This window comes from Culex quinquefasciatus, chromosome 2 (assembly GCF_015732765.1).
Source record: "Culex quinquefasciatus strain JHB chromosome 2, VPISU_Cqui_1.0_pri_paternal, whole genome shotgun sequence".
Classification (NCBI taxonomy): domain Eukaryota; kingdom Metazoa; phylum Arthropoda; class Insecta; order Diptera; family Culicidae; genus Culex; species Culex quinquefasciatus.
The window spans coordinates 197610904-197637199 of NC_051862.1; the positions used below are offsets into that span (position 1 = coordinate 197610904).

At 41.0% G+C, this 26296-nt stretch overlaps 2 protein-coding genes across 8 annotated transcripts in view; one reads left to right on the forward strand and one right to left on the reverse strand.

Moving 5' to 3' along the window:
* Positions 1-16308, forward strand: part of LOC6036441 — a 29558-nt gene extending 13250 nt beyond the window's left edge. For 6 of the 7 annotated variants that reach the window (XM_038256806.1, XM_038256807.1, XM_038256809.1 and 3 more), the window contains exons 2-8: positions 2457-2610; positions 2673-6100; positions 6160-6587; positions 6645-7543; positions 7598-7795; positions 8264-8407; positions 8472-8848. In XM_038256806.1, the coding sequence (XP_038112734.1) occupies positions 2545-2610; positions 2673-6100; positions 6160-6587; positions 6645-7543; positions 7598-7795; positions 8264-8407; positions 8472-8651 (5343 nt within the window). In that variant the 5' untranslated portion in view covers positions 2457-2544 and the 3' untranslated portion in view covers positions 8652-8848. Of the gene's footprint in view, positions 1-2456; positions 2611-2672; positions 6101-6159; positions 6588-6644; positions 7544-7597; positions 7796-8263; positions 8408-8471; positions 8849-15649 lie in introns of those variants that run through there. The other variant, XM_038256812.1, reaches the window with a different exon arrangement.
* On the reverse strand, positions 16085-26136 carry LOC6036439 (apoptotic chromatin condensation inducer in the nucleus). The gene is made up of 7 exons (XM_038256813.1): positions 25936-26136; positions 24168-25788; positions 23887-24097; positions 17876-18164; positions 17698-17810; positions 17442-17636; positions 16085-17376 (listed from the first exon to the last, which is right to left on the reverse strand). The coding sequence occupies exons 2-6, from the start codon at positions 25778-25780 to the stop codon at positions 17460-17462; spliced, it is 2403 nt and encodes an 800-aa protein (XP_038112741.1). The 5' UTR covers positions 25781-25788; positions 25936-26136; the 3' UTR covers positions 16085-17376; positions 17442-17459.
* Between the last annotated feature and the right edge of the window lie 160 nt (positions 26137-26296).

Below are 26296 nucleotides of genomic sequence, written 5' to 3' on the forward strand. Positions count from 1 at the left end.
TTGTTAGCAACCAAATTTCATATAAAAAAAAGAATTACTAATGAATTTTGATAAAATTTGAAACTTTTTATCAACATAATTCAAATTTATATCCATTTCATTAAAAGTTAATAAACATAAACAAACATTTGATTTTGATTTTTTCAAATAAAACATTCGAAGTTACCTTACAAACGGTCAATTTGACGTAAAGATTTCAATTTGCAAATTTGTGAAATTTGTAAGCAACACAGTGACTATCAGAGCGGTTTATAAAGTAACAATTTTCAATCAAACCATTTTTAAAACACCATTGAAAAAAAAACTTGTTCGTAAAAACGTATACATTGATATTGTGTGGCCTACTCAATTACTAGTTTTAATCAAGGCAATGATGGATCGAGAGGAACCACAAAATTCGCATAAATAATTTCAAGATTTCTCAGGTGTAAACCGAAAACACGATCAAAAATTAAGGTGGACGAATAAGGTTCTTAACTGCTTATGTAATTGTCAGTTCCTGTACACGCTGCACTATTTAATCTTTTTCTGGCGTACATAAAATTTTTTAGCCCAAAACCAGTTATTGATTTGTTTTTTTTTTTTTATTTCTTGTCTTGATTTGTGTGCACATATGTAAAAGACCAAGATTGTTTACTTTTTACTCTTTTGTCTGACAGTCTTGGTCTAACAGATTTGGTCTGACAGCTTTATCATGGATTTTGGTCTGGTCTAGGCGAGGAATAGGACACAACACCCTCCTGGTTTTAATGATATAAATCTTGAGGCAAGTCTTATTGGTTGAATAATATTTGAAAAAAAAAATCCTATCAATGTCATCATGATAAAAGATATGCAAAAACGAAAAAGCGCACGTTTTTTCATTAGTGTCGATAAAAACTGAAATTTTAAAATAATAGAACTATTCAAGGCTATAAAATCACTAGGAAAATGAACTTTTTAATTTTCAATTCGTGTTTTTTAGGTAAAATAAGTTTTACCGAAAAAAAACCATTGAGACATTTTTTTTTTCAATTTGTGTCAAATCGGGCACCTTTGATATTTTGAAAAGTTGTGACAGTATCATAACTGTAGCAATGAATTTGGCATTTTGTGATACTTTTTATTTGGAAGTATGTATAGAATTACATTCCAATTTAATTGCAAACATGAAATAGTTTCATGTGTCTTACTTTTAAAAAATATTCATCAATTTGAAATGATCATATCCGTTTCTAATTGGGCAAAGACACAATAAACAAAACTCTCGACCAAATCCGGATGCACCACGTTCGTGTGATTCCACCCAATTAATGGTAATTGTACAATTTAATTACCCACGCTTGCCACTCAACAGCAGCCGGATGGGGTACCACGGCCGCCGGTCGCCGGATTTGTAATTGTGCCACCCACGCGTTCCGATGCAGCCAGCAGTTCTGAGTACAGCTTCAGTCTCTACCACGGTGGTTAAGTACACTACACCATCATGAGGCTAAAATTGTCTTTTAAGTGCGGCGCTCCCTCTCGCCGCGGCCAAAGCTAAACAAAACACGATATTGGACGGATGATCTATCTAGCTGAATGATATTGTTCCGTTCCGTGCCACCCATCAGTTGGAAACACATGTCGATGTCAGTGGAGGATCGACAATTAAAAGTCTCTATAGTGATTCTTGGGATTGTGTAACGAACTCGGTGCAACCACATTGGCTTCGGTTGGACAATTAGAAATCAGCAGTTTTGAATGCGGCGAGCAATCTGGAATCTCTGAAGATTTTGCGATTTAATTTTACGCTGAAATTGAGGCCATTCAGTCATAACTATCGCTCGATTGCTTGTTTACATTCGTCCAACTATTTTAAGTTTGAAAACACGCGAGCAGATCGAGCCACTTGGAATGGGGTCATCTGCGTTGGCGAATATAGTTCCGTTCCGCGCACGGGAATTTGAACGCATTCCACGTGCAAACGCCGCAAAGAAAGTCGTTGACACACGTCCAAGAAGATGGAGAAGCTTGGTTGTGTTTTTGCTTTGGGAAATATGCAGAAAATGCACAGAGACAGCGTCACTTAATGCGAGAGAATCCTGAACATTCCCCAGCGCAAAGCTGTGCCGAGTGAAACCGGACGTACAATGGGACAAATATAATAATATAAATATGTTTGGTTTTTGTTCCGTCGTTTTCTTAGCAACATTTTTTTCCCTCCGCCAAAGATCTTGAACCGTGTCTTTAATATACAGCTCAGTTTTTTTTTGCCTTTTCGAAGAGAGTGTTATTTATAAATGTCGTGTGCTTGCTTGTTGTTACAGTCAGTAAAACGCTGTGCAACTGCAATATTATTAGAAGCGTGGTTCGTCGTCCAACGCATGGGGAAATTTGAGCTGCGTGACACGCACAGAATCTTTGCTGGCATGCTCGTGAACGGACGTACGTTCATTCAAAAACTAGCTACTAACTAACTTCTCTATTATACACAGGTTCATCAAACTACTAGTTCAACGCCGTCAACGATCACAATAATGCGACAACTTTCCAAGAGTGTTCAGGCGATTGCCCGTACGTAATATGAACAAATCCGATGGCGACAAGGCACTGAGCAACGAACGGAAGAACAAGAAGAAATTAGTACCGGTATGCAAAGTGTGTTCAAGCTGTAACTGACTCGTATTAAACTTAAAAAAATCTTCTTTCAGAACAAAAATGTTCCCGACTCCAGATCATCTGCGACCGGAAGTGGTGGGTTTCACTCGTTTTTCCGCTGGTTCCGCAAGGACCAGAGAGATCCAGACCTCGAGCTGCCCCAAGTCGTTGATCTCCGACAGCCACAACCCGTACAGGCTGAACCGAGCACTCCAGCAGCAGTAGCATGCGCCAGCAACCCGCAAGTGGCCAGCGAAATTTCGTCCGATGAGGTGAGCCAAAGCAACGGAACGCACAGTTCCTCGCCGAGTCCGAGCCCAGTAATAGACTGCAATAACTTGTCGAAAGCCTCCAGCTGTGATAGTATCCTTAGTACTGCCACCACCGGTTTCGCGTTTGTGCCACCGAATTGCTACGACGAAGTGATCGGCAGGCTGCCCCAGACTGAACGTGTCATCAACCCGGGTCCGTACACCGATAGCTACAAGCGACGCGTAAGGCAACTCGACCAAACGCGAGAGCAGGACAAAAAGAATGACCTAACTCTGCGCAAAAAGTACAATCTATTCTCAAGCATACGATCAGCCGCACCGAAACCTCCCGAACGGGACGCAACACTTACGAGACACAATCAAAAACCAACTTACCCCGACCTCAGTCTACCGAGCACTTCAAAAGTTACCGCAGAAGCAAACAAAAATGACGATCCTACTGATTCTACCGTGAAGAGACACCGTCGCACGGTCAGCGACAGCTCCAAGGACAGAAAAGCGGGCGCTTACGTCCACGTTCGTGGAAAACGTCGGGCACCTCCGCCACCTCCTCTAGATCTCAACGCAAACTCGCAAGGAACGCTTTCCAATCAATCGCAAAGCTCATACGGAACGCTATCACCGGGATCAACGCTTTCTCGTAAGAAACGACCCGCTCCGTTACCACCGCCACGATCACCAACGTCCCCAACACTGAACGAAGCAGTGTCCAACACTAGTCTACTCGAAGATAAAGAAATTAAAGCCATCATCGAAGGAACCTCCCGCCCCAAATCCCCCACATTCATAATGCCAATCCGAACGACACCTCTGCCAGGAATCAGCGAAGAGCGAACACCCGGAGGACTCACGGAAGAACAAAAGCAACAGCTGATCGATAACATCAGACGGGTACAAACACCCGAAGCAGATCCTCGTACGCCCACCAACGCCCCTTCGCCTTCGTTTATGCTCACCAACAACGATGTGATGAAACTGGAAGAAAACTTCATCAACACCAACGGGACACGATCGCCGATACACGACTACCTCTACGCAGAAGCCGTCAACAGCAACGTCAAGCCGGGAATACCAACATCGCCGATCTCTCCCCGTCCCTGGTACAAGCGTCCGATATCCGGAACAAAGCAGCAGGAAAGCTCCCTTCCGTTCAAGAAAGACATCATTCTGAAAACGATCGACAAGCGAAAGGCCAAACAACGTGACAAAGAGGATCTTCCCGAAGTTGGATACTGTCGCAACTCACTGGTAGACACGGGCAGCACAAGCCACTCCGCAACCAAATTCAACCTTTTTGCCAAGATCACCGAGAAATCTGACGATACGAAGAGACGCGAGAGGGATAACGAAAAGCGAAAATCCGGCATCGGAATCCCCAGTATCAGCGAACTCGATCGGGAAGCTGCCGAGATTATCAACAAGGAAAACGCCCTCAAGCAAAATCACCAAGCTGCGGAAAGCGACCTTTACTTCTCGGCACCGGAACAGCTGGTGAAGCGAAGCAGATCCTTCGTCAGCAAAGATGAACCGGAATCGATCGATCAAGCAAGCGGAAAACCGAAATCAACCAAAGAACTAATATCCAGGTTTGAAGCGACATCCACAAACATAAGCAAAGTGACGGTGAATCCATCCTTTATCCCAAAAAAAGACTACTTTGGCGAGCCACGAAACACGCAACCAACGCCACCGGACTCCAAGGAGAACACTCCACCGCAAGGTATCGTCAAAACGGGAAGCGACAAAAACCTGCTTGGCCTGTGGTCATGCCCGTACTGTACCCTGGAAAACCCCAACTGGAGGATCATCTGTGAAGCGTGCGAACGCATCAAACCGTACGAAAAGCTAAGCATTCTCGAGGAACCCCCACTGCGACCCAATCACCCGCTGAAGAAGGCAATCCCTGAGGTAAAAGCACCACCTCAACAGCCTACCGCCGAAGAGTGGGACAAGAAAACGGAACGCGTGCTCAAGTACTTTATGCCCAAGACGAACCCAACCATGGGCAGTGGTGGAACGCCAGAATCGCCCAAGAAATCGTTCGGACAAGCTAAGATGCTTGCATCGCCGAAAATGGGCGTCAAGAGCTTGATGAACCGCATGTCGCCGGACAAACCGAACGGCTTTAGAAACTTCAACGCCAATCCTGAAGTGTATCACGCGACAAACAAGTTTGACGACGAGAAACTGAAGGAAAACGCTGTTGTTGTGACGACGGTTCCGACGGTGATTGCTCCACTAGCTTCACCGGAACCTACTGTGGAAGGAGTGCCTACCAGTCAGATCGACTTAGACGAAGTTCGCAACGCACGTATCGCTCGATTCAGCACTAACCTTGACAAGAACGATGACGAGCCACCAAAGCACGTACAAGACATGGACGATGAAGCGCTGGAGAAGGAAAAGGAACGCTTACGTGAGATGATTCGAGCGATGAACGCCAAAGCGCTGGCAGACAAGTACCCAGTGCTTCAGAAACCGCCCAGTAGTGGTCCAGCAAAGCGAGAATCGCCGCTAATGCAACGAAGGAACGGTTTCATCTCGGGTATTCCTGTCTCTACCAACAGTCCCAAGCCGATACGTAAGGCGAGTCCGACAATGGCGAAAAGAGCCGCGCCAATTGTCGAGGAGCATCCACCCGTCGTAGCGGAACCGTACAAGCTGGGAGCGATCAAGAAAACGTTCGTTCGAAAAACTGAGGAACCAAAGATCATCAACCAAGAGGTGAGAAGTCCTGCTAGGGAGCAAAACCTGAGCCCACAAACAATACCAAAGACCGTTACCGAACTGAACGAACCAAAGCTGGTCCTGACCAATGACGTTCAACGAATTCGCTACGAAGTGATGGACGAAGAACAGTTCAAGCAGCAGAATCCAGCTCCACGACATGACACGCTCACACGTCAGGCACCGTTCTCCGATCAGCAAAACGAGAAGGTCCGCCAGATATCGCACCAACTGCGTTCGGCCCAAGGAGTTCAGCATTTCAAGAACACGCTCAAGTACGCGGGAACTTCGATGACCCGAACGAACACGCTGGCAATCAATAAGCTACTGAGGAACCTGGAGTTGGCGATCGGCGAGGGAGCGCACGACAAGGCCGCTCGGTTGGCGATGGATCTGGCCAAGATGAAGGTGTCGCTGTCGGTGACGAGGCAAAGTCCGGGCGGGTCGGACTCTGGATCGTCGGGAAGTCTCACGGAAACCAGGTAAATACGATCGATCTTTTGTCATTGAAGTAGTGACGGCAGGACTCTTCCGCTTTCAGTGTCACCGTTTACATCAACGACAAGAACAGCCGGAAGGGTCCGCTAAAGGTCAGCGTTTCGTCGACACTGACGCTAGCCCAGTGGAAGCTGAAGTTTGCCCGGGATTACGGAATTCCGCTCGCAATTCAGCGCTGGGTTTGCAACGACCTATATCTCTCTAACGAGCGCAAAACGCTGTACGACTACGGCGTGGACTCCGAACACGTGCTGCAGCTGTACATTGTAAGCGAAGCAGTGAAGCCCCTGAAACCGTTGGGAACGGTAGCAGCTACTTCCGTGGTCAAGGTTGAGGAGAAGGTCGTTCCAGTGATGACCGTGGTAAAGCCCCAGTTCAGCAAGACCGAGGCAAAGATACTGTCCGTTTCGGATTCCGACGGAGATGGATCCGATACGCAGAACGAGATGCATGAGGATGATTCCAAGCTTGGTAGGTTGACCTCAAGTCCGTGTCCGTTGTGTCGCTACAAATTTTATTGTATTTTAGGAGCAACAGCGCTGCCAACAATCTCCGAGAACAACGGACCCCAGAATGATACCGAGGAGGGATGGGTGTGTCCACTGTGCACGCTGATCAATCCACCGAATCGACCTGGTTGTGGAGCTTGTTCCGAGGCAAGACCAGCCACGTACGTAGTCCCTGCTCGTTATAGAAGAAACGACGACGAGTTAATCCCGGAAGAACTGAAAAGATTCATCCAGGATGATGTCCGGAAATCTTCAGATGTTCAGCTCCGGAATCCTCCCAAAGAGTTGCGGAATGATCTCAATCGCGTGTCCAGCAATCGAAAGTCTTCGGACATTTTCAACATCTTGCTGGATGAAAGTAAAGTCGCGGAATCACAAACCAGAACCAGTCAACCCAATCCAAGTACTACGGATCTGTTGACCACGAGACATATCCAGGTTCCCGAGCAGAAGAACATTGTGATGACAGCCTTTGCTAGCCCAAACATAACCCGGAACAAGTACAGGGGAGTGGACAACTTCAATCCGAACTCGTACAACAACGGAGTGGCACCCGCGCCAAAGGAAGGACCCATCATCAGCACTGCCAGTCCGATAGTTCGAGCGGTTCTTTTGAAAGAAAGGAAGCCCGTCAAGTTCGAGCGCAATGGGCTGGTAATGCCGGACGATGATACAGACGTTACGAATCACTACATGGAGCTGGTGAATCTGGATTCTGCAGATGTAATCGCGAATGTCGATGCATTCGAGTGTCCAATTTGTTTCAGCGCCTTTGAGCAGTACGAAGGAGTTGTGCTGCGTGATTGTCTACACACATTTTGCAAGGAATGTCTAGCGAACACGATCAACTTCAGCGAAGAAGCGGAAATTCGGTGTCCGTTCATGGATGCCGTGTACAGCTGCGAGAGTGTCATCACGGTAGGGGATATTTCTTCATCTTTTGAACAGCTTGCTAATTCAGTCTATTTGTAGCAACGCGAGATCAAAGCCCTGGTCACAAAGGACATGTACGAGGCCTACCTGGCACGGTCCATCCGACAAGCAGAAAGCAAGCTGGACAATACGTTCCACTGCAAGACGCCCAACTGCCGCGGCTGGTGCATCTACGAGGACAACGTCAATGAGTTCAAGTGCCCCGTGTGTACGATCGTAAATTGCCTCACGTGCAGAGTAAGTTGACTCGCCTTGGAAGATATTAAACCCAGCCCGGGAGCATGTTGACAGCTCCCATACAAACTGAGCGTACCTCCTTTTGTGGGCCCAGTGGGCCTAAGATGGCGGCCTTTGATATCATCTAGCCAAACATTTGAAAATGGCGAATAGTTTAAATTAATATAGTTTTTGCCTACTTTCGGTTTAAAACGACAAAATAAGCATTCTGGAATCATTTTCTTGAAAAACTTGTTTAAAGATACGCCACGTTAAAATATTAGTCTCGAACAGTTGGAGGGAGCGTGCCGCGAAAGCCGTCACGGAAAAAAAGTTTCCCATGCAAATTTTGAGTTGCGTTTTTAATGGGCGGACTCCGACGAGGTCCACATGCCATCTGTCGGTGGATACGCGCAATTCACGAAAACTGTCATGTTAGGGGACGGCTGATTAAACCACATCAAATGATATTATTTGCGCAAATTGCAGGCAATTCACGACGGGCTTGACTGCAAGCAGTTCCAAGATCGAATTAAAAACGACTGTGATACGAATATCGAAGCGAGACAAACCCGGGACATGCTGCAGGAAATGGTCGACCGCGGAGATGCCCTCATGTGTCCGACATGCCAGGTTTGTAGACATGCCAATATAGCCAAAATCGAACCACATAACAAACGTATCTTCCTCCGCACAGGTCGTAATGATGAAAAAGTGGGGCTGCGACTGGCTCAAGTGCAGCATGTGCAAAACGGAAATCTGTTGGGTTACGCGGGGTCCACGCTGGGGCCCCGGCGGAAAGGGCGACACAAGTGCCGGCTGCCGGTGTGGTGTCGACGGAAAAAAGTGCCATCCATCTTGCAATTACTGCCATTGAAAAGTTAATGCCTCCTATACTTAAGTTTTTAGCGCTCACGCGCGAGTTCTTTTGTGCCGTATAAGGGTCGATGCCAAAGAGCGATGAGTGGAACACGAAAGTATAGCGTAAAAATTGTGCGATTTAACAAACATACCGTGTGGATATTAAATCTAATGTATCTCAAGCCTCAATAAAAGTAATAAGAAAAAACTAAAGTTAGTGGTACATTTATAACTTTCGACCTCCTATTAAACACAACAAAGTGATAACATTCAAGAACATTCTCAAGAATGCCCAATGTTCGGTGGAGCTCTTAGACTATTTAACCAGCGGTCAAGTTTTATATCAAAAAGGAAAAATATTTTGGATTTTGGATTTAAGTTTAATTAAAAATCAAAATGTATAACTCGGCTGGAATTTTTTTTCCAAAGTTTTCTATGGTCAAAAGAAAATAAATTTTTCAGAACCTTACTTTTTCCAGAAAAAAAAGTTTTTTTGAGTGTCACTCAAAAAAAACAAAAACATGCAAAAGCTTGAAATAAAATTTATAATGGCTTAAAAAATTATAACAATAACATGTAAACAAGATAGGGAAAAAACATTATTACCCTAACCTTCGGTAAACGTGCTGGTCGTCGCAATCAGGAATCCATGAGACACGACGTTCCGGACGCAGCACCATCGCTGCCGATTATTATCCTCCCAACCGCCCACTGACCTCATGTCCGCTTCCATCGTGTCCTGTTCCGGTTTCCGCCAACCGGTTCCAGCACAACTCAATCACACCCACACTTCCGCGCCAAACATTCACTCTCAACTGTCCACAGCGTAAACATAAACACGCGCCTCTTTTCATTCGCTGTCAAAATAAGATTATTTTTTAGATTTAATTATTTTTGAAAGACTATGACCCTATCTGAAGTATAATTATCTTTTTTTTCCTTTGGGGGGTAAGGCTAAAACCACAGTTGGTCCAACTCGCCAGATTATCTTTTGAAGAACTGTTTAAAACACATCTTTTCGTCAACAAATTCGTATGGTTTTGGGTTTGCTGGGATCGAGTCGAAAAAAAAAAATGTCAACGAATCTCTTTGACAGAATGTTTCGTTCATCAGCCAAAGGCAACTCTGGAGAAACATTGGAAAAGGGCGCATCAACCTGCAGCACAGCTTCAACTATTTGCTCGACTATTTTGCATTTTCCCAGACAGCAGGAAACAAACTTTACCAAAAATACAAAACCCAAATTGTTTTTAACTTCAAATTTAGGGATAAACTTACCTTATGTGAACGCCAGCTGTCCAATGCTTATCCGCTCTTTTCTCGTGTTGTGTAACAACGTCACTCTAATAGATATTATAGATTACATTGGTAACAACCAAGCCAGAGCTAAGTAGATTGTAGATAACGGCAGTAAGTTACGTACTTTCTCTAAACAACGTTATCTGTTCTAACAAAACAAAACTCTTCTAAGTTAAGTGATTGTAGATAGGTAACCAAAGAACATGACTGTTTTGTGTAATGTTTTGGAACCATTGTAAAAGGGTGTTATTCAATACAGCCCTGTTAGAATCCAACATTTGATACAAATAGTTTTCAGCAAAATAAAATTCAGCTCATCACCTAAGCCATTTTCAAACCTTACTCCCGCACGATCAAGTGTTTTCTCCGAACTGTCAAGTTTTCAAACGCATCATTCGGTTTGGGTGTTTCGGTTAGATTCTGCGCGCTGAACAAGAAACCGTTTATTTCTCGTTTAATCCGTCTTAGTTTGTGTCCCAAAGGTTCCTTAAATGTGTTGCGATGGCCATGGCTCAGCCGGCAGCGAGCACGTCCTCGGAACCAAACCAGGTAATTTCAAACTCGGCCTGTTTTTGTTTTGGATTTATGAATTAATTACGATTTGCGCACTGGATTAGAATTTCCCACCGACGACGGCAACGGTTGCCGTGGCCGGTCCATCAGGACTGCCGATGCGGGGGCTGAACGAGGTAAACATTTTTTTTAACAATTTGTGATTTAAAAAAAATTAAAATTAATTTTTGTGGATAGAATCGTAAGCCCCTTCCGCAAGAACTGATGATGGCTTTGGCGCAAGTCGCTGCTCCTCAGGCTGGGCCTTCTAGAGCTGAAGTTGATTTGTTGATCGACCGCAAACCCTCTCCACACGAACTGATGATGGCCCTAAAGCAGGCCTCTGAACAGCAGGTATATCAATCTCTATCAGCGTCTTAAATGTCCTAAAATAGTTACTTAAAACCTTACTCCCCAGGCTGGACCTTCTAGAGCTGCAGTTCGTTTGTCGATCGAGCGCAAGCCCTCGCAGTACGAACTGCTGATGCAGCTAAACAAGGCGACCGATCTTATCAGAAACTGCGAGCCAAGCGAATGCTTCCTCTGCAGTAAAATGATCCAAACGAGCCGCGGCGTAGTGCTGGTCAACTGCCTGCACACGTTCTGCGGCAACTGCCTGCAGACTTCGTTGCTGGAACACGCCACCGTCCGGTGTCCCTACCCGTACGGTCAGTTCGAGTGCGACGGTACGCTTGAAGATCGCGAGATTGAGTCGCTGCTAGGCCCGGAAGAGTACAAGGGCTTCCTTCAGCGGCAGTTCGAAGTCTATCAAACGGACGAAGCCCCAAAAAGGGCGATCCTGCCGGAGGATTTAGAGCTGCTGGTGACGCTGACTGACGCCAGCGTGGTGCCCAACCCGGAAGCGTTCGAGTGTCCGGTGTGCATGGGTCCGTTCGAGGCCTACGAAGGGGTCATCCTGCGGGATTGCTTCCACTCCTTCTGCCGCGAGTGCTTGGCCAGCTCGATCAAGCACGCGGACGACGTCGTGGTGCGCTGTCCCTTTCAGGACGAGAATTACGCCTGTGACAGCATGATTCAGGATCGCGAGATCAAGAGTCTGCTGAGCGAAGGCGAATACAACGCTTATTTGGGCCGATCGCTGCAAAAAGCGGAGAGTTTGGCGGTGAACTCGTTTCACTGTAAGACGCCAAACTGTAACGGGTGGTGCCTTGTTGAGGACCATGTCAGCGGGTTCCGTTGTCCTGTGTGCGGTTCGATGAACTGCTTGAAGTGCAAGGTAAGCAATTTTTGGCATTTGCCCTTTTCTAGGAAGCTTTCTTGAAAGCTATAAATTGGATTTTTAGAAAAATGTTGAGCTTTGGTGTCTGCAGAAGAGTCGTTGCAAATCGAAAAGGGGGATTTTTGGCTGGATTAAAACTTAGGGTGGTCACGTTTGTGCTGTTTTTGAAAATCTAACTTTTCATGATTTTTTTTTTTTTGGGAATTTGGTGTTTTCTAGAAAGTTGTTGGGTTTGCCAATTCTAGCAACTTTGTCGAAGACAACAAAATTTTATTTTAACGTAACAATTCACAGTAAAGTGATGTTTGGGTCATTCTGAACAACTTGTAGAAGAAATTTAGTCAAAATATTGAAAGGGGCGCAAAATTTATATCTTTGAACGAAAAATCATGACAATGATGGAAGTCTTTACGTTAAGGGAAAAGTATATGGACTCCCCAAACGAAATTTAAAAAAATTGACCTACGCTCAACCCCCGGTGGTTGGTCACTTTTTCGTTTGACACTTTTTTAGTTTGTACCCCGTTGGTTGGTCAAAGTCAAACTAAAAAGTGACGAACTGTCACTTTTTACACAGCGCTCACGCACACTATCACAACAATCGTTTGGTAGTGTGTGTGAACTCCGTGTAAAAGGGGTGTCAAACTAAAAAGTGACCCCGTTCGTTTGACAACAGTTGGTGTCAAACCATCGGGGTTTGAGTGTACTATAGTCCAGACTCGACTATCCGAAGCCATTGGGAAAAAATAACTCCGGATAATGGAATCTATTTTTTTTATCATTGGGTGTAAGTGGCACTTCACAGGCTAACACATTCATTACCTTTCCTTGACACAACCGGACTTGGACTGACTTGATCCTAGCTGTCCCACCTCGCTCCGCAAAAAATAAATAAATAATGGAATCTAATTTTTTTATCATTGCTTTATTTTTTATTGTAGAGCCAATGAATTTCTCTAAATTGATTTAGAATTTTTAAATCCAAGATGGCGGCCAAAATGGCGGTGATGAAGTACTGAAAAAATGTATTTTGCAATTCAACTATTCAAATTTGACTAAAATGTGGTCACAGAACTCGAATTTGATGTAAATAGCAAGAAAATAAAAAAAAATTTTTGTTCATGAATCAATTTAGCCAAGTCTAATACAAACCTTCGGATAATCGAAACTTCAGATAATCGAGGCTTCGGATAATCGAGTCTGGACTGTATATGTTTTCCTATGTAATTTTGCCTGCTGAATCTGAATCTGCTTTCAGAATTGAGTCAAAGTGTAAAACTATCGTTTTTCGGTTATACATACGTTGTGTTTTCCATGCTTCTGTGCAAAATTATAGATCCAGAAATTGAAAAAAGTCAGTTCTAATTGTTTTAAAAATTCAAAAATTCTTGAAGCCGTGATTCAAAAAAATATTTTTTATTTGTTTGTTCTTAGTTGGAGCATTGGATTTGAGTGGTAGAAATGACAGTACTCCATAAAGAATACGCTGTAGAAATAAGCAAAATCTGCTCCAAAGGAAGTGCACCATTTTTCATCTTTACTATTATTTTTTAAACGTAATTTAAAGCTGTGAGATAAAATTCATTCATTCATTTTTGAAATCCTGAATTTATGAATTCCATGAAATAATAAAAAAGATAAATAAAAAATTCGTTGGTTCTTGAATTAAAAAAAAATAAAAACAGATAACTAACAGTCAAAAATTTAAGTGGAGTGAAATTTGAACGAAGACTTTGGATTATCGAGAACAAACTGTTTTATTTTATATTTTCAAATCTATTTTTTTAATTTTCAAATTTATTTTTAATGCTATGTTTTGGATTTTAGATTTTTTTTAATATTATTTTTTTTGTTCTAATTTTTTGGATTTTTGAAGCTTAGCTATTTTAGAATTTGTGATTTGTATTGTTTTAATTCTTGATTTTAATTATTTTTTAACTTTTTTAGTTTTTTTTTGAATTTCTAAATTAAATTTTTGAACAATTTTTTATTTAATTTTTGGATTTTTGATTTTCTAAATTTTTTAACTTTCTTTTTTTTAATTTTTGACTTTTTTATTTTTTTTTTTACTTATAAATGCATGATTTTTTTTTGTTAGTTTTTCAATAAATGCTTATTTTTTTAAATTTCTGTTTTTTCTGCCAGAAAATTGAAATTTGGCTTCAATGCTATTTTTTATTTATTTATTTTTTTACTTAGGCAGTTTAGAATTTATAATTTGTAAATTTTTAATTTCTTGAATTACTTGATTTTTTTTACTTTTTAAATTTATGAATATTTCTGGAGTTTTTTTAAAGGTCCAATAAACCAAATTTTTAAAATTTTTAGTTTTTGCTTTTTGGGTGCTTTTGGGGACTCAAGGCGGTTTCAAAAACACCCGAAAAGCAAAAACTGGAAATTTGGTTTTTTGAATCTTTTAAAAAAGCTCCAGATTTGTTTTTTAGCATTTATGAATTTACGATTATTTTTTTTCTTCTTCTGCATACTTAACGAACGTAATCTTTGAACGAATTTTCTGATCGATTTGATGTCTTGGGCAAAGTTGATAGGGACTATTCAGAAACATAGATATATAAGATTTGTTTTGCCGATTTTAAAAATATTTATTTTTACAAAAGATTTTTTTTTAAATCCGTATTTTTTATTTTTCTAGATTTTTGATATGTTTAAAGAGACAAAAACCGCAATTTTTCATGGACGTCTGTCTAAAAAACACCACTATCATAAATTTGATTTAAAAAACTAACAATTTGAAGCTAAATTTGTGGAATTTTCAACAAGAGACCGACTTGACTTTATTTGTCCATATGGTATCAAGGTAGGCTTGAGCATTTACACCAGAGGTTCAACCTTATTCAACTGTCATTTACAGGTTCGTTTTGGTAGTTTTCCAAGTAATTAATGGTCACCAAATGATACAAATTTGTTTATTTCAAATTTTTATAGAATTCCAAGACACAAAAATATGACATGCAACGACACCAGATTTTTTTTTAAATAATACAGGCAAAGGCCATAGGAATGCAAATCTCAACTGCTTAACCCCTCGAAATTAATTACAAAAAATCCGCTTTTCGGAGGTGGAATCTTTTCCAGAACCAGGATCAAGCCTATTCATTCAAGACAAAATAGAACTAATTGTATGGTGTAGGTATCAGCCATAACGGTATGCATTTCATTTTTTCTATTCGTGGTTTTCCCTTGAAAAAGAAAGAAAGCAAAAAGGTTTGGATTATTTCATTTTCAATATTCAAATATTTCTTCAGAAATGAACAGTTATGATATTTTCAAGCTTTACGTATTCATATAGACATACTATGTAAAATTTAAACAATTCTGCATCCACTCAAACGATTTGCGAGGCATTTCTATATGAGGAACTGATTTGCCTATATTTTGCATATGGGACAGCACGAAAGTCATATTTATTTTGGAATTTTTAGAACAAAAATGCCTTGTTTATTCGATAGGCTAAAATAATATGTAAAAACAAGACTTTTGTGAAGTTTAACTCAGTTTTGACAAAAATACATATGGGACGGACTAGATTGGAGCGGCAGTATACCAGCGGACTTTATCAAAAAATCTTAAAAGATGATTGAAAATTTGAAAACAAATATTTATTGTTTTTTTCGCATTTTGTTAATTAAACGAAAAAATATCGAAAAGCTGCTTAGTCTACAAATAGCACACTTTTGAAAACTAACCCGGGAATTATACATTTGAAGGCCGAATGATCGTGAGAAAAGCAACAACTTTTTAAATGTGGATAAAGTAATATTTTTCAATGAATGTTTCTATTTTTGGCTCCCAGATATTTTTAAACAAATTTTAATTGCTAGCGGAGAACAACAACGAAACAAATTAAATGAAATAGTGTAAATCAAGCACCGAGTTTGATTCCGAAACCCTCCTCTCTTCCAGGCGATCCACCCGAACATGGGCTGCGAGGAGTACCAGGACCGGCTCAACGGAAACTACGAGCTCAAATGCTCGGAACGGCAGGTGCAGGCCCTCATCAGCTCGGGCGAAGCGATGCGCTGTCCGCGGTGCACGGTGGTGGTGCAGAAGATTGCCGGCTGCGACTTTGTGGCGTGCACGGTCTGCAAAACGGGCATCTGCTGGGCGACGCGCGGACCGCGCTGGGGACCGCTCGGACCGGGCGACACTAGCGGGGGCTGCCTGTGCGGCGTTGGCGGCCGGAAGTGCCATCCAAGCTGCCGGAATTGTCACTAGGGGTTGAGGCGCTTAAAGACGGTCGGTTATCTAAGGATAGTACTTTATTTGCTGATTTTTTTGCTTTGTTTTTGTTTTGTTGATCAGAGAGTTTGCGATATTTTAAGGGGGGAAGGAGATATCTTTTTTTTTGCGTAGACTTTACTTACTGACGACTTGTTTTGAGGGGTGGGTGTCTCTCCACAGGTCGCGATGCTTCACGCCAGTATTTTATACAAAATCGACCGCGTCGTTACCACACGCGCATCAGTTTCATTTCACACTCACAAACTCGGTGCCTTCGTGCGGTTCAAACATTTGAATTCAATTACATTATAATTATACTGCATCGATGAGCGATTACACAATTTACTTGTTTACTTGTTAGGGACGACGCCACAATCCGAAATCCAAAAAACTCTCACAAGCTGTCTCTCTTCTGGTTCTCCAGACATTGTCGTCCAAGTTGGTATTTCCGGTGATGTTTGCTGATTTGACGTTGTTGTTGTTGTTGTTCCTCATAGCTGGGCATTTCGCACCAGAATCGTACTGACTTCCTTCTTCTCTCTGCGTTTTTTTGTGGGGCCTTCGAGAGGTTCGACGTTGCATTTCCGGCTTCTGATTTGGGTTTTGGGAAATACACAATATACAGAAGAGAGAGAATATGGGTCTGAGTTTGCTTTTGCTTGCAGCCGACGATCGTCGTTGGTCGTTGATGGTGGATTTTAAAGTTCCTGGCGCCCTTCTTCATCAGCTGGTGATCCTTTCGTGCTAGAGATTTTACGGGGTTGAGGGGACTGCTTCCTAGTTCCTGTCTCTGTGGTTTTGTGTGTCTGTGACTGTGGTTCGGTTCTACGCGCCCTATCTAAGTGCTAATATTTATTTTCTGTTGTAAATCATTAACAGCAGCTTACTTCTTAGAGAAATGTTAGGTTTTTTTTCTGTTTTGCAAAACGGATAGAATCAATACAATCGAGGGAAATCTTTGCAAATACTGTTTTGTTTCCGAAAACGAAACAATTCTTTGCCAGATTACTGTTTTTGTTATGCCCACGCGAAATTTACGCGCAAATATTTTAGGGATAAACCTTAAAAGAAACTCCTCGCATCAATCGATGCGATGTGTTTGGATAAAATTAATGATAAGCGAGAAGCGCTTACCAAATTACAATAAGAAAATATTAAAGAAGGGGGAAAACGGGGAAAAAAAGGTGTGAAAAGGAAGGGAAAAGCAAAACGTGTAGGATGAGAAAGGGTAGTCAAAAAACAGTCAAAAGAAAATCAAAAAAATATCTGAACAGACCCTATTTGGATTCGTCGGGGACGAATTCGCGGAGGTTTCTTCCGGGAAAAGGTTGCTTCTCTCTCCCTCTCTCTTTCTGCCTCTCACGCACACCCTAGAGTGTGAATCCTCCGGAGCATAATCCGCGCAATCTCTGTCGAATTAAATATTGATATCAACATCAAATGGTTCGCCCGATCCTTCCCCAATCCTTCTTACACTTTCAAACGTCATTCCTTATCGGTGACGCCGGCGGCCATCGTCCCGCGAGCGTGAACGACGACGCCGGTCTCGCGAGCTCGAACGTGGTCGCTCGCGACGTTTGCGCCTTTCTTCCTCCTGCCGGCGAGACTCCTCCTGGCGGCGCTCCTTTTCCGCAGCCAGCTTGCGACGGTGCTCCTCCCTTACAACGATCTGTGAGAAATTAAGTTCCAAGTTAAAACTGTTTCAACTCTGAAATGTTCGAGAAACCCACCTGCTCCGCAGTCAGCGGCAACCAGTAGATGCAGGGCGTCGCTTTGGTCTTCCTGAAAAGATCATCCAACAGTCTGATCGGCGGTTCGTTCTCCTTCTTCTTGAACTTCCTCGCTGCGAAAAAAAAGTCAAAACTTAAATTTTCTGATTGCTTAACCTCCCCCCAAACTTCCTCCAACCTGGTGACAAGCTGGCGCTCCGCCGTCGGTTCCGGTCGCCGCCACCACGCTCCGACGACCGTCTCGACCGTCGGCTTCCGTCCGCATCCGCTCCGCCCGCTGCTCCACCCCGATCCCGTCCACGTCCCTCGTCGCCGTCGCCGCGCCGTCCCGCCGCCGCACGGTCCGCCTCCCGATCGCCGCCGCCGCGCCCGCTTCGTCCGTCCCGGTCCCGGTTGCGGTCACCTGCCTCGAAGGTGTCCTTCTTGCCGAGATCCCACTCGCGGACGGGGCGTGGTGCGTGGTTGTCCTAGAAACACACGTTGGAGTTAGTTTCGCTTTGGTGTGGAGGGAAAAGGACTGACAGCTTGAAAACTAGGAGAACAACATTAGAGGCACGCTGGAATTAGATGCTGTTACCCTAGTTTATGCAAAAAAAAAATTGAAAAATCTAAACCATCCACATTAACCCTCTAACGCCCATGGTTGCACCAGAGCACCACTAATTTTTCACTTCAAATTGCAATTTCTCGAAAACTAATGAATGAAATGATCTCATTCTTCCTGCACAGTGTTAACTATTTAAGATGTTTACTGCCTCCAATTCAAATCCCATCCATTTTGGTCAATTCTGTAGAAAATGGCAAGGAAAACCGTAAAAAATCTCGATTTTGATCTGGGCGGGAAGGGGTTAACGACCCCCAGGTCTGTTGTGGTCACTAATGCAAGTTTCTGCTCGAACCTCCAAAGGCTTGAATGGGGAGAGCACCCAAACCCTTTTTTACTCCGTTCAAAACAAAAAAAAATATTGAAAAGAGTTACTTTTCGATACTAGTGCTAAAAAGCAGAACAGGTACCTATTACCTACTTTTCCTGTCTGTTATTTTTGGTTGTGAAAAGTAGGCCGTTTCGTCGCTTGAGAATGACAGGAAAAGTATGAAATTGCAAAAAAAAATTGTTTCTTGAAATTCATTTAAAATTACATGTTTTTGTAAATTTACATATTTTTTAAGTTTAGTTTTTTTAGGAATCAATTTTGTAGCTTCTTACCTTTTTTTTATTAGATTTTTTTTATTTTGAATTTCTTAGTGTAAAAAATTTTAAATTGCACTGATATTTGGATAGTTTTGTTGATAGTCTAATTTATTTAATTTAATTTTTTTTTATTTCTGAGTCGAATTCAAAACTATTTAGAATGTTTAATGTCTGAATTGCTTAATTTCTGAGTCTTCCTTCCTTGAAATGAATCTTAATTTTTTTTTTTTAATTTGAGCAATTTTATAAAAAAAAATCGATTTTTATTTTATTCTCTACTTTTTTGAATTTGATTATGAATTTTTTAATGTAATAAGGCCGATGCAAATATTTAAAAAAGTTTTGTCCTCGGCCCTGGCCGAGGTCAAGGGGGCAAAAATAAAAAAATATAAAAATTTAAATAACAAGCCATAGTCTTCACATTTTAATGAAAAAGTGTTTTAAAAGGCATTTTACACTAGTTCAGTTGTTTTGCAATCATTAGTTTTCAAAAATCTAAGATCTGACAAAAACAAAAATTGTATCGAAAAAAGATTTTGCATCGAAAATTTTCAAAAATCTTAAGATTTTTAATAAACCCAAACATGCTAAAAATGATTTTAAACGCAGAAGAATGTATTTTAATTTGATTTCAGCTGGTTGCACTTGAATTTTCATTGAAATTTTGAAGTTTATTGTAAAAATATTTTTTTTGCCCCCTGATTTTTCGGGCCAATTTTGAAGGGTGGGGCGACAAAAACTTTTAAAAATATTTGTACCAGCCTAAGGTTAAGATTTATTTTCTATTAGGGTATCTTTTGTTTTTTGTTGGACTGACTTTAAATTTTAAAATTCATTTTTTTTATTTGGAGTGAATTTTTAATAATGTTTAGTTTTATTTTTTTGCTCTCATTAAGGATTTATAATTTGAGAAATATCATTGTGTGTTTTTTATGTTAAATGATATATTTTTTTTATGTTAGTAATTTTTAAAATCATTTTTTTTATTGAATAAAATTGTTTAAAGTTATTTCTGAAGTTTTAGATTCTCAAATTTTAATAGTTCTGAATGTTGGTTATTTTATTATCTTTATTTTTATATATTTTTTAAAATTGTTGAAACGAATTTTTCATTTTTTTATTATTGGTGTTGAAATTGCTAATTTTTTCATATTAGTTTTTTTTTTAAATAAAATATAGTATTTTTTAAAGTATGAATTCCCAAACAATTTTGCAAAATACCGTTTTTTTTTTTCATTCTTCAATACAATTATTTTCAAAAATAGGTATCAAACGAAACGAAGTTTTGAATGCATTTTCACATTATTAAAATCTTTTGTAAAATTTTGAAATTTTCAGAAAATATCGTGTTTTTGCTTAAAAAAATGTATTCCTTGCGTTTTCAAAATCAAAACAAATAGAGAAATTTTTATTATTTACAAAAAAAAACTTCAATAAATTGATACCCTCATTGCGATTTTATTTTTGCAAAAAAAAAACGGAATCTAATGAAAATGTTAGCATTTTACGGCAAAAAGGCAAAACAAAATAGCACAAAAATCTCATAATTCAACATCATATTGCAAATTATGAGACTTATGATTATGAGACTATTTTCACAAAAAAGGTAGTTTATGAAAATTTCGCTTCACACAAGTTAAGCAAAAATGCTCAAAATTTCACTTTGTTTGATGCCCATATTGTGAATTATAAAAAAAATAGTAAAAAAAAACAATACCTTATTTTATGAAAACTAGAGTATTTTTACAAAAAACTGTAATCAAGTGAGCATGTATAAAATATATAAAATTTCGCTTCGCTTGATTCCTCTATTGCGCATTATAAAAAATAAGTATTGAAAAAAAATTATATTATTTTTTTGAAATTGTTAAGACCAATATTTTCAATTTTTGAGTAAATTTCTTAAATTTTGAAAACATAACATAGGAGAAATATACCCTTTCTAATCAAACACCTATCTTCGTCATATGGAGAGTTTTATGCTCGATTTAAGCTCCAAAAATACTATTTAGGCTATAAACTTACCAGCAACAGCACCGCCTCGAGTAAGCACGCAAATTTATGCCATTTACTGGCCAAAAAGATCAAATTTAATGCACTTTTGATCATAATTTCTATTTTGCGAGACCATTTCTCATCATTTTGGTGGCACACACATCCACACGCAAGATCCGAGGTTAACTGCTTAACGAAAGTCGCCATCACTTGCGCTAACGATTTCAAAGCGCTTAAGATATAAAATTGCTTCCAACTACCGGCAACATGTTCTTTTGCACATTAGTTAGTCACTCACTTGAAAAATAATCCCGAAACATGTAAATAATTAGCAAGCACCATAAAAAAAAAAAAAAACGCGCTAATTCTTTTGACGTTTAAATTTTGAATATCCATTCCAATCGAAGGCTGAAGAAAACCGAGCGAGGAGTGAAGGCAAATAAAGAACAAAGGGTGGCCACCAACACCACCAACATGCTGGTGCAGCGCCTGTTAGAGTGAGCAAGTGCTGCCAGGAAACTTTAGATATGCAGGGTTGTTACGGGAGAGTCGAAAAAATCCGCTCCAAATCCGCACCGACCTAAAATCTGAAACCGAGCAAAATCCACGCCATATAAAAAAATATCGCGACCAACATTTAAGAAATTTTATTTTTTAATGAAGAAAAACTAATTCAGAAAGTATTTGATAAAAAAAACTCGTTTTATGGTTAAAGGCTCCAAAAGAAAGAAAGCAAAAAATCCCTTTAAAAAAAAAATCCTCAAGAGACGGTCAAGGCAAGGGTCATGAAAAAAATCTTCAAAATAGAAAATACAATATTTAAAAACCTAAAAACTTAACTTCAAAAACATAACCTCAAAATTAAATCAAAATCTAAAATTATAATATGATAAAATTTTAAATTTTGGAAGCCTAAATATTCAAAATCTAAGATCTAAGTTTGTAATCCAAAATCCTCGCTAAAATTTCACTCCGAAAGAAATTTAATTTCTGATATTTAAAGTAGTGCCTTCTCATAATTTCAAAATCTCTTACATAAAATAGGACTTCAAAAATTGTGGAATTCAAGAATTTAAGAACTAAGAATTTAAAAATAAAAACATTTAAGAATTTACGAATTTCAGAATTTAAGAATTTAAAAATTTTATGAATTTTAGAATTTTTGAATTTTAGAAGTTTAGAATTTTAGAATTTTAGAATTATAGAATTATAGAATTATAGAATTATAGAATTATAGAATTTTAGAATTTTAGAATTATAGAATTTATAAGCTTAAGGATACTAAAATCAGTTTAGATTTGAGAAATTTGTTTCTTATTATTTTGAATTTGATATTTTTTAGTTTTTAAATTTTGATTTTTAAATTTTGATTGTTTTTAAATCTTCAAATTTTGATTTTTAAATTTTGATGTTTTTCTTCAAATTTTCGATTACCCAAATTTTTTGTATTTTGAATTTCAGATTGCTAAAATTTTTAATTTAGAAATTTCAGATTTTTTAAATTACGATATTAGAAATTTCGAAAAAAATTAATATGTATTTGATTTTTTTTTTTTGTTATTATGAAAACTATTAAAATTTTTTTTTCGAATTTTTGAATTTCTGAAGCTTTGAATTTGGAATGTCCTGATCTTTTTATTTTCGCCAAGAATGTTTAAATTTAGAAAAAAAAATATTTCTACCGATTAAATTCCATTCCAAAATTCAAAAGTGGAGGCCAGCTTCTGTTACGTCCAATCAAGCTCATATTTGGCGCCCACCAGAAAAAGGCCCCAATAATTTAATTTTTGTTACAAATTCTAATGTCTATATCTTAGGGAAAAGTTTGTAATATCTGATTTACAAAATTAAAAATTGAATAAATCCAGTGTAAAATTAAAAATAAATAAGGTTAAAAATCATTACTCAAAACTCAAAAGAAATTAAATATTCAGAGCCGGAGATGTTAAGAAATGACAAGAAACATATAAAAAATAATTTCTACATTATCTTTATTTTCATTTTTAGACGTTTCGTACTAAGAAAATACAAACAAACATTTTCAAAATTGCCATCCGCGCGAAATCCGCGCCTGAGCAAAATTAGCCAGCAAATCCGCGCCAGATCCGCGCTATCCGCGCGAAACGCGCCATCCGCGCGATCCGCGCCGTCCGTAACAACCCTGGATATGAATGCAACTTTTCGTGAGTGTTCGCTTAAAATTTTATCAATTTTGGCAGCACTAAGCAGACCCAAAAGAGAAAAAAAGAACTATGCTGAAAATAGAAAAATGGGCGTGGCTCAATGCCTGATTAGAATGCATTTTTGAAATATTTTTTTAAATGCTTGTAAAAGGAATAGCATAACTTTTAATAAAAGTGAAAATAAACAGAAATGTTCACAAAAAGTTGCTCTACTCGTTGGTGTATTTGGTTTTAGTGAATTTCAAGGAACAATCCAGATTATCCAGCATCATTCAAACACGACCGCTTATTAAGCTTAAAATGGGCATATTCCCCCTATATAAAAAAATATATTGTCGATATATTTCTATAAATCTAATGATTTATTTTGAAATTGGTATGCTATAAATTTTAAGAATTTTGAAGAATTTTTCGTTTTTGGATTGCTGCTTTACGAGTAATGTTAGGTTGTTAGGTGGCGTCAATTCAAGAAAATATTGTTCAAGGAAACTAGACTGTCCTTTCACCTCACTTCACATCAGTTGAGTTGTACAGATCCTGTGGTTTTCTAGTTTCTTAGATTTCGCAAGCTTTGGGATTGAAATCAACAACGTATTCTAGAAGACGTTTTCGAATTTACCTCGTGGTAGCGATTTCTTCACAACATCCCGCAGATCTTTTGCCATCACGTCCAAACCATCCACCACTACTCGTTTCGTGATCATTTCAAACTCAGCACAAGAGAAGCAGGCAATCAACAACTCACAGTGGAGGACTTTGTTTAGAGTTCCACGCTAGCACTAGACGTAAATCTTCCCAACCCCCATCCCCACTACTCACCTCCTCCTGCTTCACCGCATCCCTGCTCCAGCCAAACTCCTTCGCGTCCTTGCTGTTGTCGATCGTGATGCGCGTCGTGCCGGCGTCATCCAGCGTCGAGATGATCGCCTTTTCCATCGCCGCCTCGGTGCCAAAGTCCACGTTCAGACATTTGGGATTGGACGTGGGCCACCGGACGCCGTGCAGCGCGTGGCGCGTCTCGATCGCTTCGCTGAAAATTTGAGAGGAGGGGGATTGGTTAAGATCTAGATTGAGGAGAAATGGGGGACAGTTGAACTCACTCCTCGTTGTCGTACTTCACGAAGCACTTGGACTTGATCTTGTCAATCCAGAAGCCGTTCTCGACGATTTTTCCAGTGCGAGCGAGCAGACTTTTTAGCTGCAACACGGTGAACGGGCGCACCAGGTTTGTGATGTACAGGATGCTGCTGGAATGGTTCCGCGACGGGCTCGGTGCTTTGGCCAGCGGTTTGCCATCGTCACTGACGATGCTGATCTTGCGGGCCGCGGGTTTTTCCTGCTTATCTTGTTTTTCGCCACTTTCGTCGTCGTGTTCGACGTTTTCCTTCTCCGAAGATTTGGACGGTTTGTCCCGGGAGCGACGCCGGTGGCCCTCTTCGGCGCTGTCTTCAACCTCTTCCGGTTCCGGAGAGGATTCCAGCTTGACATCCGACAGCGGAACCGGTCGCACCGGCTCGGAGATGATGTTTTTAAGTGAATCTGTAGAAATTGTAATGACCGACGATTTGGAGCTGTCGGGCTTCGAGGAAAGCCAACGTCGCTTTCGCTGCAGAGTGCGACGTGGCGCCGGTTCGACCGGTTTCTTTTCGGGGCTTCGCTTCGGAACAGGATCGTCCTTGATTTCGCCCGCTTCCAGCTCTTCGTCGACTTTGTCCTCTTCATCGTCCTGCTGCTGCTGCTGCGGTTGCTGTTTGGATTCGTCCTCGTGTTCTGGCGTCGGAGCCTCCGTTTGTTCCCTACGTTCGGGCGTGCGAGATCTGAAGCGTGATTTACGTGCAGGTTTAGGTGCTGGTTCGGGTTCAGGTTCAGGTTGGCGATCGCCCTTGTCCGAAGAGGAATCGTCCTCGGAGGCTTCACCAGCTTTTGGAGAAGCTTCCTTGGTCGGTTCCTCTCGTTTGGGCAGCGCCTGCTGACTTTCGTCATCCTGGACACTCTCGGAATCTACCTCACCAGACTCACGCGATTGCTCGCACGGTGGAGCTTCGTCCTCATCGCGATACTCTACAGCAACCGGTTCCGGCTCCGTTTCGGGTACCTCCTTTTCGTCATCACCATTGAGCTTTTCCGGTTCCTCTTCCTTCTGCTGGACCTGCTCTGGCTCTGGTGTTTGTTCAACTTCCTTCGTCTCTTCAGGTTCAGCCTCCGTTTCAGGCTCTGGTTTAGGCTCTTCCTCAACTTCTTGCTCCGGTTCCGGCTTCTCTTCAACCTTCTCCACAACCTCAACCACCGAAGCGCTCTCTTCTTCGGCCTTCTCCTCCTCCACGATCGTCTCCATCACCGTGGTGTCCTTGTCCTTGCCGGCCGCCAGCTCGCCTCCATTCTCTTCCCGATCACTGTCCTCCTTATCCGACGGTTCCACCGAGCACGACTTGCGTCGGCTGCTCCGCCGGGGCGTCGACACAGACTTTTCCGACGTCTTCCTGGTTCTTGTTGCCGCCGCCCTGCGGCCACCCCGCCTCTTGGGAGCTTCCTCCTCCTCTCTATCGGAACCACCACTCTCTTCGGCTGCCTCAGCCGGAACTGCTTCTTCACCTTCCTGCTCAACCGCCTCATCCTTTTCTACGGCTTCCTCTTCCCGCTCGCGGCCCCGCCGGGACCGCCGCGACACCTTCTCCGGCGATGTTTTGTTTTTATCCGCGGCCTTGCGACGCATCTTCAATTCTAAATGCAAACACAAAAAAAAAGAAAAGCCATTGAATTTCACATCGCAAAGCCTGCAAACCAAGCCGGCATTAAAAACCATGGCAGCCGCCGGAGCCACAATTTCAATTTTTCGCCTTTCTGACGTCAAAATGTAGCCCAACTTACCTCGTCCTAATTCCGGTCAAATTTCAACCTCCGCCGCTCACTTTTACACTTTCCCGAATCCGCGGAACGAGACCTACAGAGTGCGACACTTTTTAAACGATTTCCGGCGTAAAAACTGATAATTAATGCGAATTATTTCAAACGAACTGCAACGCGCACCGTAAAATGACCACCATCGAGAAAAGAGTGTGTGTGCTTCTTCTTATTATTTTTATCTGCTTTGCGGCTTGTCAGTCGTCGTCGTTTCAAAACTGCACGAAAATGGTGAGGGTAAATTGGAGACTACCTAAAATGTGGGTAGAGTGTTGGTGTTGCAGTTTTGGGTACCTCCTATGGTACCTCCCAATTTAATAATTTAATA